Here is a 14015-nt window from a genome sequence, read left to right on the forward strand (position 1 = left end):
AAGCTTTACAGACAAAGAAAAGCTAAGAGAATTCAGCACCACCAAACCAGCTCTACAACAAATGCTACAGGAACTTCTCTAAGTGGGAAACACAAAAGAAGAAAAGGACCTACAAAAACAAATCCAAAACAATTAAGAAAATGGTAACAGGAACATACATATGGATAATTACCTTAAATGTGAATGGATTAAATGCTCCAACCAAAAGACACAGGCTCGCTGAATGGATACAAAAACAAGACCCATATATATGCTGTCTACAAGAGACCCACTTCAGACCTAGGGACACAAAGAGACTGAAACTGAGGGGATGGAAAAAGATATTCCATGCACATGGAAATCAAAAGAAAGCTGGAGTAGCAATACTCATATCAGATAAAATAGACTTTAAAATAAAGAATGTTACAAGAGACAAGGAAGGACACTACATAATGATCATGGGATCAATCCAAGAAGAAGATATAACAATTATAAATATATATGCACCCAACATAGGAGCACCTTAATACATAAGGCAACAGTTAACAGCTGTAAAAGAGGAAATCAACAGTAACACAATAATAGTGGGGGACTTTAACACCTCACTTACACCAATGGACAGATCATCCAAAATGAAAATAAATAAGGAAACAGAAGCTTTAAATGACACAATAGACCAGATAGATTTAACTGATATTTATAGGACATTCCATCCCAAAACAGCAGATTACACCTTCTTCTCAAGTGTGCACGGAACGTTCTCCAGGATAGATCACATCTTGTGTCACAAATCAAGCCTCAGTAAATTTAAGAAAACTGAAATCATATCAAGCATCTTTTCTGACCACAACGCTATGAGATTAGAAATGAATTACATGGAAAAAAACGTAAAAAACACAAACACACGGAGGCTAAACACTACATTACTAAATAACCAAAGGATCACTGAAGAAACCAAAGAGGAAATCAAAAAATACCTAGAGAAAAATGACAATGAAAACACAACGATCCAAAACCTATGGGATGCAGCAAAAGCAGTTCTAAGGGGGAAGTTTATAGCTATACAAGCCTACCTCAAGAAACAAGAAAAATCTCAAATAAACAATCTAACCTTACACCTAAAGGAACTAGAGAAAGAAGAACAAACCAAACGCAAAGTGAGCAGAAGGAAAGAAATCATAAAGATCAGAGCAGAAATAAATGAAATAGAAACAAAGAAAACAATAGCAAAGATCAATAAAACTAAAAGCTGGTCCTTTGAGAAGATAAACAAAACTGGTAAACCATTAGCCAGACTCATCAAGAAAAAGAGGGAGAGGACTCAAATCAATAAAATTAGAAGTGAAACAGGAGAAGTTACAACAGACACTGCAGAAATACAAAGCATCCTAATAGACTACTACAAGCAACACTACGTCAGCAAAATGGACAACCTGGAAGAAATGGACAAATTCTTAGAAGGGTATAACCTTCCAAGACTGAACCAGGAAGAAATAGAAAATATGAACAGACCAATCACACATAATGAAATTGAAACTGTGATTTAAAATCTTCCAACAAACAAAAGTCCAGGACCAGATGGCTTCACAGGTGACTTCTATCAAACATCTAGAGAAGAGCTAACACCCATCCTTCTCAAACTCTTCCAAAAAATTGCAGAGGAAGGGACACTCCCAAACTCATTCTATGAGGCCACCATCACCCTGAGACCAAAACCAGACAAAGATACTACAAAAAAAGAAAATTAGAGACCAATATCACTGATGAATACAGATGCAAAAATCCTCAACAAAATACTAGCAAACAGAATCCAACAACACATTAAAAGGATCATACACCATGATCAAGTGGGATTTATCCCAGGGATGCAAGGATTCTTCAATATACACAAATCAATCTATGTGATACATCATATTAACAAATTGAAGAATAAAAACCATATGATCATCTCAATAGATGCAGAAAAAGCTTTTGACAAAATTCAACACCCATTTATGATAAAAACCCTCCAGAAAGTGGGCACAGACGGAACCTACCTCAACATAATAAAGGCCATATATGACAAACCCACAGCAAACATCATTCTCAATGGTGAAAAACTGAAAGCATTTCCTCTAAGATCAGGAACAAGACAAGGATGTCCACTCTCACCACTATTATTCAACATAGTTTTGGAAGTCCTAGCCGCGGCAATCAGAGAAGAAAATAAACGAAAGCAATACAAATTGGAAAAGAAGAAGTAAAACTGTCACTGTTTGCAGATGACATGATACTATATATAGAGAATCCTAAAGATGCCACCAGAACACTACTAGAGTTAATCAATGAATTTGGTAAAGTTGCAGGACACAAAATTAATGCACAGAAATTTCTTGCATTCCTATACACTAATGATGAAAAATCTGAAATAGAAATTAAGGAAACACTCCCATTTACATTGCAACAAAAAGAATAAAATACCTAGGAATAAACCTACCTAGGGAGACAAAGACCTGTATGCAGAAAACTATAAGACACTGATTAAAGTAATTAAAGATGATACCAACAGATGGAGAGATATACCATGTTCTTGGACTGGAAGAATCAATATTGTGAAAATGACTATACTACCCAAAGCAATCTACAGATTCAATGCAATCCCTATCAAATTACCAATGGCATTTTTTATGGAACTAGAACAAAAACTCTTAAAATTTGTATGGAGACAAAAAAGACCCCGAATACCCAAAGCAGTCTTGAGGGAAAAAAACGGTGCTGGATGAATCAGACTCCCTGACTTCAGACTATACTGTAAAGTGACAGTAATCAAGACAATCTGGTACTGGCCTAAAAACAGAAACACAGATCAATGGAACAGTATAGAAAGCCCAGAGATAAACCCATGCACCTATGGTCAACTAATCTATGACAAAGGAGGCAAGGATATACAATGGAGAAAAGACAGTCTCTTCAATAAGTGGTGCTCGGAAAAATGGACAGCTACATGTGAAAGAATGAAATTAGAACACTCCCTAACACCATACACAAAAATAAACTCAAAATGGATCAGAGATCTAAATGTAAGACTGGACACTATAAAACTCTTAGAGGAAAACATAGGAAGAACACTCTTTGACATAAATCACAGCAAAATCTCTTTTGATCCACCTCCTAGCGTAATGGAAATAAAAACAAAAATAAACAAATGGGACCTAATGAAACTAAAAAGCTTTTGCACAGCAAAGGAAACCATAAACAAGATGTAAAGACAACCCCCAGAATGGGAGAAAATATTTGCAAACGAATCAACAGACAAAGGATTAATCTTCAAAATATATAAACAGCTCATGCAGCTCAATATTAAAAAAACAAACAACCCAATCCAATAATGGGCAGAAGACCTAAACAGACATTTCTCCAAAGAAGACATGTAGATGGCCAAGAAGCACATGAAAAGCTCCTCAACATCACTAATTATTAGAGAAATGAAAATCAAAACTACAATGAGGTATCACCTCACACCAGTTAGAATGAGTATCATCAGAAAATCTACAAACAACAAATGCTGGACAGGGTGTGGAGAAAAGGGAACACTCTTGCACTGTTAGGGGGAATGTAAATTGATACAGCCACTATGGAGAACAGTATGGAGGTTCCTTAAAAAACTAAAAATAGAATTACCATATGATCCAGCAATCCCACTACTGGGCATATATCCAGAGAAAACCATAATTCAAAAAGACACATGCACCCCAAGTTTGTTGCAGCACTATTTGCAATAGCCAGGTCATGGAAGCAACCTAACTGCCCATCAACAGACAAATGGATAAAGAAGATGTGGTACATATATACAATGGAATATTACTCAGCCATAAAAAGGAACAAAATTGGGTCATTTGTTGAGACGTGGATGGATCTAGAGACAGTCATACAGAGTGAAGTAAGTCAGAAAGACAAAAACAAATATCGTATATTAATGCATGTATGTGAAACCTAGAAAAATGGTACAGATGAACCAGTTTGCAGGGCAGAAATTGAGACACAGATGTAGAGAACAAATGTATGGACACCAATGGGGGAAAGCCGTGGGAGTGTGGGGATGGTGGTGTGATGAATTGGGTGATTGGGATTGACATGTATACACTGATGTGTATAAAATTGATGACTAATAAGAACCTGCTGTATAAAAAAATAAATAAAATTAAATTAAAAAAATAAAAGAATATCTAGTTCATCAAAAATACCGAAAGTCTGAGAAACTGTCATAGCCAGGAGAAACCTAAGGAGATATGATGACTAAATGTAATATGGAATCCTGGAGGGATCCTGGAACAGAAAAAGAATATGAGGCAACATTGTTAATTTTACTATTTAACAATTTCCAGGACTTCCCTGGTGGCACAGTGGTTAAGAATCCGACTCCCATTGCAGGGGACACAGGTTCAAGCCCTGGTCCAGGAAGATTCCACATGCCACAGAGCAATAAGCCTGTGTGCCACAACTACTAAGCCTGCGCTCTAGGGCCTGCGAGCCACAACTACTGAAGCCCACGTGCCACAACTACTGGAGCCCGCACACCTAGAGCCTGTGCTCTGCAACAAGAGAAGCCACTACAATGAGAAGCCCGCACACTGCAAAGAAGAGCAGCCCCCACTTGCTGCAACCAGAGAAAAGCCCACGTGCAACAACGAAGACCCAGTGCAGCCAAAAATAAATCTAAAAAGTAATATTGTTAAAAAACTTTCCATATTTGAATATATTAATTTGGGTTTCTGATTTGTTACATGAATTTTATGAATGATTATATCACAAGACCACTTGTATTTCACAGTTTATCATGTTCAAAAATCAATGTCAGGGCTTCCCTGGTGGTGCAGTGGTTGGGAGTCTGCCTGCCAATGCAGGGGACACGGGTTTGGGCCCTGGTCTGGGAGGATCCCACATGCCTTGGAGCAGCTGGGCCCATGAGCCGCAGCTACTGAGCATGCACGTCTGGAGCCTGTGCTCAGCAGTGGGAGGCCGCGACAGTGAGAGGCCCACACACCGCAATAAAGAGTGGCTCCCGCTCGCCGCAACTAGAGAAAGCCCTTGCACAGAAATGAAGACCCAACACAGCCAATAAATAAATAAATAAATAAATAAATCTTCAACTTTATTTAGAAAAAATCAATGTCATATAAAGATTAAGATAAAACAAACAAAACAAAAAAAACCATAAGGGAAAAGACTGATAAATGCAACAACTTGCAAATCTACATTCATCAAAACAGATTATAAAGAAAGTTAAAAGACAAGCTACTGAGAGAAGCAATCTGTAATATATCTATCAGATAAACGATATCAAAAAGAAAAAGATAAACCTTACCCATCAGAAATATGGGCAAAAGTCATGAACAGGCCTTTCACAAAAGAGAACTATATATAGCTAATGAAAATGTACGGTGCTCAAATTCATTAACAGAGAATTACAAATTGAAATTACAGTGAGGTACCTACCATTTACTCTTACCCAGTTAGAAAAATTCAACAAGACAGGCTGTACTATACAGTTAAACTAAATAAGAAGGTTTTAAAAAAAAAGCCAGGCTGGTGAGGTTATGGATTCCTGGGGATTTTTACATTGATAGTAGCAGTGTAAGCTACTGCAAACTCTTTGGAAAACAACTTGGCATTACCTAGTGAAGGTGAATATGCATATCCTCCATGACCCAGCAATCCTATGCTTAAGTGTGTATCTTAGAGAAACTCTTGAAGAGGACACCTTAAAAAATGTACATAGCTCGAAACCGAAAATGACCCAAATGTTCATCAACAGTATAAATGTATAAATAATTATATTTATTATTATTATATCTATTATATCATAGTATTGTGGCAATAAAAACAAATTGAAAATAGCTATACACCTCAAAAAGATAAATCTCAAGATAATGTTAAGTAAAAAAAAAAAAAAAAAAAAAGGACAGAAGAAAACACAGACTATGATCTCATTTATGTAAAGTTCACAAATAGGCTAACTAAACAAACAAAAACGGGAAAAACACGACAAAAATAATGACAGACCAGGTATCATCATCAGGTAGTTTCAAATATTGCTACTGTAAGGCTGAAATTCCCGAACTGCTTTGTCAGTTTCCCTAGTAGAGCTGTTAAAATCAGGTGCCCATTTTGCTTCATTAGTTAAACAAACATTCATGAGTTAAGTTTCAGAGTATCATTTATTGTATTCTAATTTGTTCTCTTATATTTACCACTATTATTACATTTTTCATTCTAACCTATTTGTGCATAATAGTTGTACACCCTTTTTCTGCTCTAGGAGTAGATAACTCTTCTCTGAATTGTAGTTGTGATTCTTGTACTTATTCCTGTTAAGGGTTACCATTATATTATTTTGTTTTTCTGGCTTTGCTCTTTTGACTACTAAACTTATTTACTGATCGTAAGTTACCTTTTTATTTCACTCATTCTTGAGTATACATATGGTTGGTGGCTTTTTTTTGTTGTTACCCTTATTGATGATTTTTATTTGTTCCAGGTAATTCTATAGTATCTTAATGAGCTTAAGAGCAAAAACAACTCTGTGTACGCTAGTAACTTCCTGAATGCTTGCATATGGAGATGACTAAAATTCCTCCACAAAAATTCCACAATCTGCAGGAAGAGGTCTACATAAATAGTCTCAAACTTTACCTCTATTTCCTACTCAAAATACAAACTTCTATTTCCTACTCCAAATGCAAAATACAAATATCAAACAGAGCAGGCCTCAGCAGTAGACACCATTTACTGATCAGCAAAACCCTCCTCCAATTCAATCACTTGGAGAATTCTGCTGGAATACACCTATTTGCATAAAATATTTTCCTTAGAATGTGCCCCCCCCACCTTTTTATACAAACATTTCTTGAAAGATAAAGGCAAAAAGACATGTAGAAATACCTCAATTTTTTTCTACTCTCTATTAGTTTAGAAGAAATAGATCAGCAAGTTCTATACATATTGTTTTTTGGAGCTATCATATTCAAGACTATGATTCAGTTTAATACGAAGTTGAGTAGTATGGTTGAATAATTTATTAAAACAGAACGTAGCATTCAAACATAAAAGTTATAATGCCAGTCACTGGAGAAACTAGAACTACTACTGGAGTTGAACGACTACCTTAAAATATCAAGGATGACTAGTATATCTAAAATTCTAGGGACTTCCCTGGCGGTCCAGTGGTTAAGACCCTGCACTTCCAATGCAAGGGGTGTGGGTTCGATTCCTGGTCGGGGAACTAAGATCCCATATGCTGCACAGCGTAGCCAAGAAAAATTAATAAGTAAAAAAATAAAATAGAATAAAATCCTACAGTTTTACCTAAATGCAGAACTAAAGCTAAATTATCAGCCAGTCAAAGCAATCTGTTTTCATCCCTTCTCCACTCATTAAATATTTTGCTTTTATCTTCAATTTTGAAAAGTTTAGCTTATATACACTAATCTCTAATGAAGACTCCCTGGACCATGCCAGAATGCAAGTATGCTTTCTTCTATCAAACTCTTTCATAGACGACCCTTATACGTGCTAGCAGGTGACTACCCTACACCTCCTACTCTTCTGTAACTGGAACTGACCAGGGAAGCAAGAGGTGAAATGAAAATAACTGAAAATTCCTAAGCAAAGCAAAAGAAAGCTTAACCTTCATAGTTAACAAGATAAGGCAGGTAGAACCATGAAGGCCCTTCTTATTGCTGTCGTCAACAATTTCTGCATCCTGAGCCATCTGGTAATATCTTCAAGCCTTCAAGGCTGCCTAAATAATTTCAGTATTTTTGTACTAAATAATACTAAAATAAGTATTAAAATACTTACTTTAAACAATTTTCCCAGAATAAAAATATTTATAGGAAGGCAAAAGCACACAGGATGATTGACTCTGGGCTATGAATTCCTTATGGTCATGACTCTCAACTAACATGTAATATTTATAACCTGGTACTTACTAATGGAATAAGTCTGTATGTTTTTACCTTATCCCCCAATTAGCTCTTTTTAAGAGCAGGGACTCAGTCTTAAAAGAGGCAGTACAGTTTACATTAGACCTGCTTCAACCACAGTAGCTCTGCTCTTATCTATTTTATACTGTAATGCTGGGTAAGACTTTGTTTCAAAAAGGAGTTTAAATGTTATTATTTTGCTTTTAAGTTTAAAAGCTACTTGCATCCCACTAAAATTAAAAGGACTGACAATACCAAGTGTTGGCAAAGATCTGAAGCAACTAGAACACATTCATGTATAGTATAGTCACACATGAATGGTACAGCCATACATGAATGATACAGACACTCTGGAAAACTGGAAGTATTTGTTAAAGATATATAGATACATAGATAGAGATATCTTATGAGCCATCAATTCTACTCATTTTTATACACCCAAGAGAAATGAAAGCTAATGTCAACCAAAGGTTATGTACAAGAATATGCTTAGTGGGGCTTCCCTGGTGGCGCAGTGGTTGAGAGTCCACCTGCCGATGCAGGGGACACGGGTTTGTGCCCCGGTCCGGGAAGATCCCACGTGCCGTGGAGCGGCTGGGCCCGTGAGCCATGCCCGCTGAGCCTGCGTGTCCGGAGCCTGTGCTCCGCAACGGGAGAGGCCACAACAGTGAGAGGCCCGCGTACCGAAAAAAAAAAAAAAAAGAATATGCTTAGCAACTTTACACATAATTCCCCAAAACTGGAAACATCAAATGTCCATCAATGGAACAATGGATCAATTGTGTTATATTTACATATTGGAATATCACATAGTAATGAAAAAGAATGAACTAGTGCTATGTATAATATTCTGGGTGAATCTAAATGTTACATGAAAAAATCCAGGAACAAGATAATAAATAGACATGACTGCATTTATATGAAGTTCAAAAACAAGCAAGACTGTTTTTGAACTTTATATGCAACCTCATATCACCTCTGGTGAAAGAGACTGGAACAGTGGTTACTTTGGGATTTAGGAGGATACTGACTGGGAAGGAGCATAAAGGAGTCTCCTGAGTGCTGGTAATTTTTTTATACCTTTATATGGATGGTGAGAACACAAGTGTGTAGAGATGTAAACATTCATCAAATCGTACACTGAATATTTGTGATTTACTATATACGTTATACCCTAATTTTAAAAAACTCATATAGTGGCAAGAGTCTTGGAATAGGCATTGGAGGTTCTAGTCATGGTTCTGCCATATGTGATTCTCGACAAAGCATAAAACCTCACTGGGTCTGCATTCCATATACTACATGCTAAGTAAGGTCTCTTCCCCCTCTAAAAGTCACTGATTCAAAGTTCCTATGAATTTCCTTGGTCTTCATGTTTTCAAAATTATCTTTTTTCTTTTTTCTTTTTTTTGGCCACGCTGTGCAGCATGCAGGTTCTTAGTTCCCCAACGAGGGATCAAACCTGCGCTCTCTGCAGTGGAAGCGCAGAGTCTTAACCACTGGACCACCAGGGAAGTCCCTGAAAAATTATCTTTTCCTGATTTCCACAGAAATTTAACTTGAGCATATCTCTTTAATCCCTACTTGGAGAGATGGGGGGGTGTTAATAGGCTTATTTTATATTAATAGATGGAACTAGCATCAGAATTTCTGGGCCAACATACAAGCATACAAAGTAAAATGCTACCTAGGAATACAGGTGATTAGAAACTAGTGATGCTCTATTATTTGGAAAGAACAGTAAACTGTGATGACATTAGCTAAAGCTGTAATTCTCTTTGAATCAATAAAAATAACCTGGAGCCACTGGAGTGACAATACCTAATAATTTATAATCAATAACTGAAAGCTTGTTGCAGAAGGGTAGCTGTTCCTTTCCAATTACCTATATGAGGAATCAATATTTACTGTACAAGTTCTATACTTTGAAAAAAAATCAAGAAGACATTCCTTGATAGGGGCAAGCAGGACACACAAGGGAAGTTCACTGCTTTTTCTTTTCTTTTTTTCTTACAGGGGATATTACTTTTATAAATGGAAAGATAAAAAATAAAATTTAGTCATAGCCAACTTTTCTTCATGAGGAGATGTTACCTGAATTTAACAGTAGTTTTTATATCCTTATATCCTTATTCTAGGTATAAGTCATCAAGTCAGGTTATCAGATCAAGTCAGGCCACCCTAGTCATCACTTCATGAGAAAGGAAGAAAAATACAATGGTTTTAGAAATATTTGAATCCAAGGAACTTCTTGTATGAATTATGGATTAAGCTTCCAAATTTCAGAGATCCTCTAAAATTTTGTAAAAATCAAGGGAAGATGTATCCATCAGATGACAAAAGAAGCACGACATGTAATAAAATGCCATGGGAAAAAGCACTAGCCCATTAAGACCAAAGCATAGATTCTAATTCTGGCCCTGCCATTCAAATTTGAGTAAATCATTTTGATCTTTCTGACTCAGATTTCCTACCTGTAAAATGAAGGGAATGAGTTAGATAATTTTAACCTTTATTTTTCTCTCACTAAAATTTCCTATATGCTGGAATTCACTACATACCAACATGGTAGATGCTTTTCCTCATATTGACCATAATCTACACAAAAGTTAACTATCCTTATTAACAAAAATATCTAGAAATTAAATATCAGAATCCACTAAAATTGAATGATGGACATTAAAGTCTGATGTCCTTTCACTGCTATAAATTGGGTTTGCCTCCATCAAGTACATAAAGGACAATTCATAAATTTAAAAATGAATTAAGTAAATGAAAGGGTCTCTAATGAACCAGCTAGAGAATTTTTAAAAAACTCACTGATGAAACTCTATTCCAGAAAAGGTCTATAGTTTCCATATACATATATATATTCCATATAGACACACACACACACACACACACACACACACACACACTTCTTTATTAGCTGAATATGGTCAAATAAAAAACATAACATCTACTCACTTTGACAGAGATACTCCCCCAGCTTTCCCAATCATCTCTTCATGGTGTAATACTGAGTGGTTCCAAGGAATTTGGAGGAACTTTAAGAGTGTTCTCATCCACCGTTCAGGATGTAAGACAAGTTGCTCATAGTGAACTAACATGCATTTTTTATAGCCAACCTCCATACACTGGTTATACATGGTCTCTATGGCACGATTCCACTTGGTCAAACAGTCCCTATAGCTGTTCAGGTCAAATCCAGCGATTGTAACTTTTCGAGAAATCATTGAATGTACTGATGCCCGGCCATCTCGGACCATCAGGAGAAATTTGGCATTGGGGAATAACCTAGCAAGGTAAGTTAAGGATTTCAGGGCAAAAGGATCTTTATTACATAAGTAAGGGGCTGGCTCCCCATGCTTAACAATGATTTCTAGTAAGAAGGCCTGCATGGCAGAATCCAGCACTTCATCGGTGACACCAGCCTCATCCAGGCGTATTTTCTCTTTACTCGACCGTGACCATATCTGCTTCAGAGCCAGGATTCGAGGAATGACCCTGGTTTCCTCTCCACAGCGAATATCAGGGTGTGCATCTAGCATGGCCCTCATGAGTGTGGTTCCACTCCGAGGCACACCTCCAATAAATATTAAAGGCATATCTTTGTGATAGGCAAAGGTTTTATTGGCTTTGATGTCCAGGCCAGTTCGCACAGTGGTCTTTGTGTTCTCCAATTTGAGGGGCTGGCTACGTTCTTCTATTCGGTGATGGCATTCCATGGCGTGTTGGCCCAAGTAAAATACAGTCACAGAACTAATCACCAGACATGCCAATAGTAAGTTCTGCTTCAGTTTTCCAACCATCTTGATGTGGTTATCTTGCTATTAAACAGATATTTTGCTACAAATATTTTTCAGAAAACATTCAGGCCATGGAGATTCTACTTCAGAAAGATGATCAATATCTAATAGGAAAAGGAAAAAGTTATTTTACCATTACATTAAGATTGTTTACAAATTAATCATCAGTTATCACCATGACATTTTAGCTAGAAAGAAGCTGAAGCAGTCTTAAATACACTGATACTCTTAGAATACAAGTATATATAAATACAAGCAAAAATAAATCAATATTTCTAATCAGAAACAGCTTTTCTTTTTTCTTTTTTTTTTTTTTTGCGGTACGCGGGCCTCTCACTGTTGTGGCCTCCCCCGTTGCGGAGCACAGGCTCCGGATGCGCAGGCCCAGCGGCCATGGCTCACGGGCCCAGCCGCTCCGCGGCATATGGGATCCTCCCAGACCGGGGCACGAACCCGTATCCCCTGCATCGGCAGGCGGACTCTTAACCACTGCGCCACCAGGGAGGCCCTAGAAACAGCTTTTCTTAATGTAACAATTCTGAAGCTACAGACCTTGCACAGAATGGAAAAATAAATTATTTCTATAGTGAGTCAAGCAAATATTTAATATTCCCAAGTATGTTTGGAGTCTAACCCAAGGTTCATCTCTGATATTCAGAGTTGCTTCATCCCCAAGAAGCTTCATCCACATTCTACTATAAAGAGAAATTACAGAAGAAATATACAACTTCCAAAGTTTTAACACAGATTCAGTTTATTCATATCTTACAAATTATTTATTTAGGTACTACAGTCCAGATACTTGGGCTTGGCTGAGGATAAACTTTGAAAAGGACAGCAGTGCAGTGACCCCTGCTCTCAGGAAACAAAGTCTCATGGGCAGACAAATATACAATGACAATAAAGTGTGATCAGTGTCTTAGCAGAAATAAGCAAAGGAGACAATGGTAGTATAATGAAAAGGCACACAGAGTCTACCTCAGGAAGCTATAAAAGTCGTATATAAGGGCTTCCCTGGTGGCGCAGTGGTTCAGAGTCCGCCTGCCGATGCAGGGGACACGGGTTCGTGCCCCGGTCCGGGAAGATCCTGCGTGCCACGGAGCGGCTGGGCCTGTGAGCCATGGCCGCTGAGCCTGCACATCTGGAGCCTGTGCTCCGCAACGGGAGAGGCCACAACAGTGAGAGGCCCGCATACTGCAAAAAAAAAAAAAAAAAAAGAAAAAAAAAGTCGTATATAAAACAAGAGGAAGGAGTACACTAAGCAATAGAAACTTGTGTGCAAAAGCACAATGGCATGACAGAACACAGCATAATCAGGTGACAAGAAGTAGTTCAGGAAAGCTGGTGTATAGGGTGCAAAGAAAACTGTGTGTGTCTGTGATCTAGCCTTATCTAGAATAGATAAGATTTGGGTACACAGAGCATGTAAAAAGACACAGACATGTAAAAGCAAGGGCATGTATGTAAAACATACATACTATGTACATGTAAACTTACCCTGAACTTCAGAGGGGAAGTGTGATGTTTAGTTTTATCTGTCAACTTGGCTAGGCTATGGTGCCCAGTGTTTGGTCAAACACCAGTCAAAATGTCTCTGTGAAGGTATATTTTTTAGAAGTGATTAACAATTAAATCAACAGACTTTGAGTAAAGTAGATTACCCTCCAAAATACAGGTGGACCTCATCCAACAATTGAAGTCCTTAAGAGAAAAGACAAGTTTCCTGAAGAAAAAGGGATTCTCCACAAGACTGCAACACAGAAACCCTGCCTGAGTTTCTAGCCTGCTGCCCTGAGGAATTCAGACTCTAGGCTAACATCAACTCTTACCTGCCGGACTGCTGTATGGATTTCAGAAATACCAGTGCCATAATCACATGAGCCAATTCCTTAAAAACTCTCAGTCATATATATATATATATATATACATACATATACATATGAATATCCTGACTGACAGTGAGTACACCTGGGGAAATGACTAACTACACCAGAAAAAGAATACATTCTGAGAGGCTGGATGTCTAGCTGTGAACTAATGAGAAGGTAGGCAATTCTTCTCCCCAAAAAAAACAAATTATAAAGAGGAATGAAACTGACAAAACCACCCTTTCAGTCCTCTGGAAATTGACCAAAGGAATACAGCAACCCAAGAAGCATTTATGTTTGAAAAACTGCTCAACGTTCAGTAAGAACAGTGAGAGCTGTGGTATTTGTGCCCAAGACTACTCCCACCCCCACCATCCACCCACTCAGCAGGTACA

The 14015-nt window shown here is 37.5% G+C and overlaps 1 protein-coding gene across 7 annotated transcripts in view; it reads right to left on the reverse strand.

The window, feature by feature from the left end:
* The window catches only part of TPST1 (tyrosylprotein sulfotransferase 1), a 135112-nt gene that overhangs the window by 74907 nt on the left and 46190 nt on the right, over positions 1–14015 (reverse strand). For 6 of the 7 annotated variants that reach the window (XM_060079463.1, XM_060079469.1, XM_060079462.1 and 3 more), the window contains one exon: positions 10911–11856. In XM_060079463.1, the coding sequence (XP_059935446.1) occupies positions 10911–11755 (845 nt within the window). In that variant the 5' untranslated portion in view covers positions 11756–11856. Of the gene's footprint in view, positions 1–10910; positions 11857–12730; positions 12885–14015 lie in introns of those variants that run through there. The other variant, XM_060079468.1, reaches the window with a different exon arrangement.

This window comes from Mesoplodon densirostris, chromosome 16, assembly GCF_025265405.1.
Source record: "Mesoplodon densirostris isolate mMesDen1 chromosome 16, mMesDen1 primary haplotype, whole genome shotgun sequence".
Classification (NCBI taxonomy): Eukaryota; Metazoa; Chordata; class Mammalia; order Artiodactyla; family Ziphiidae; genus Mesoplodon; species Mesoplodon densirostris.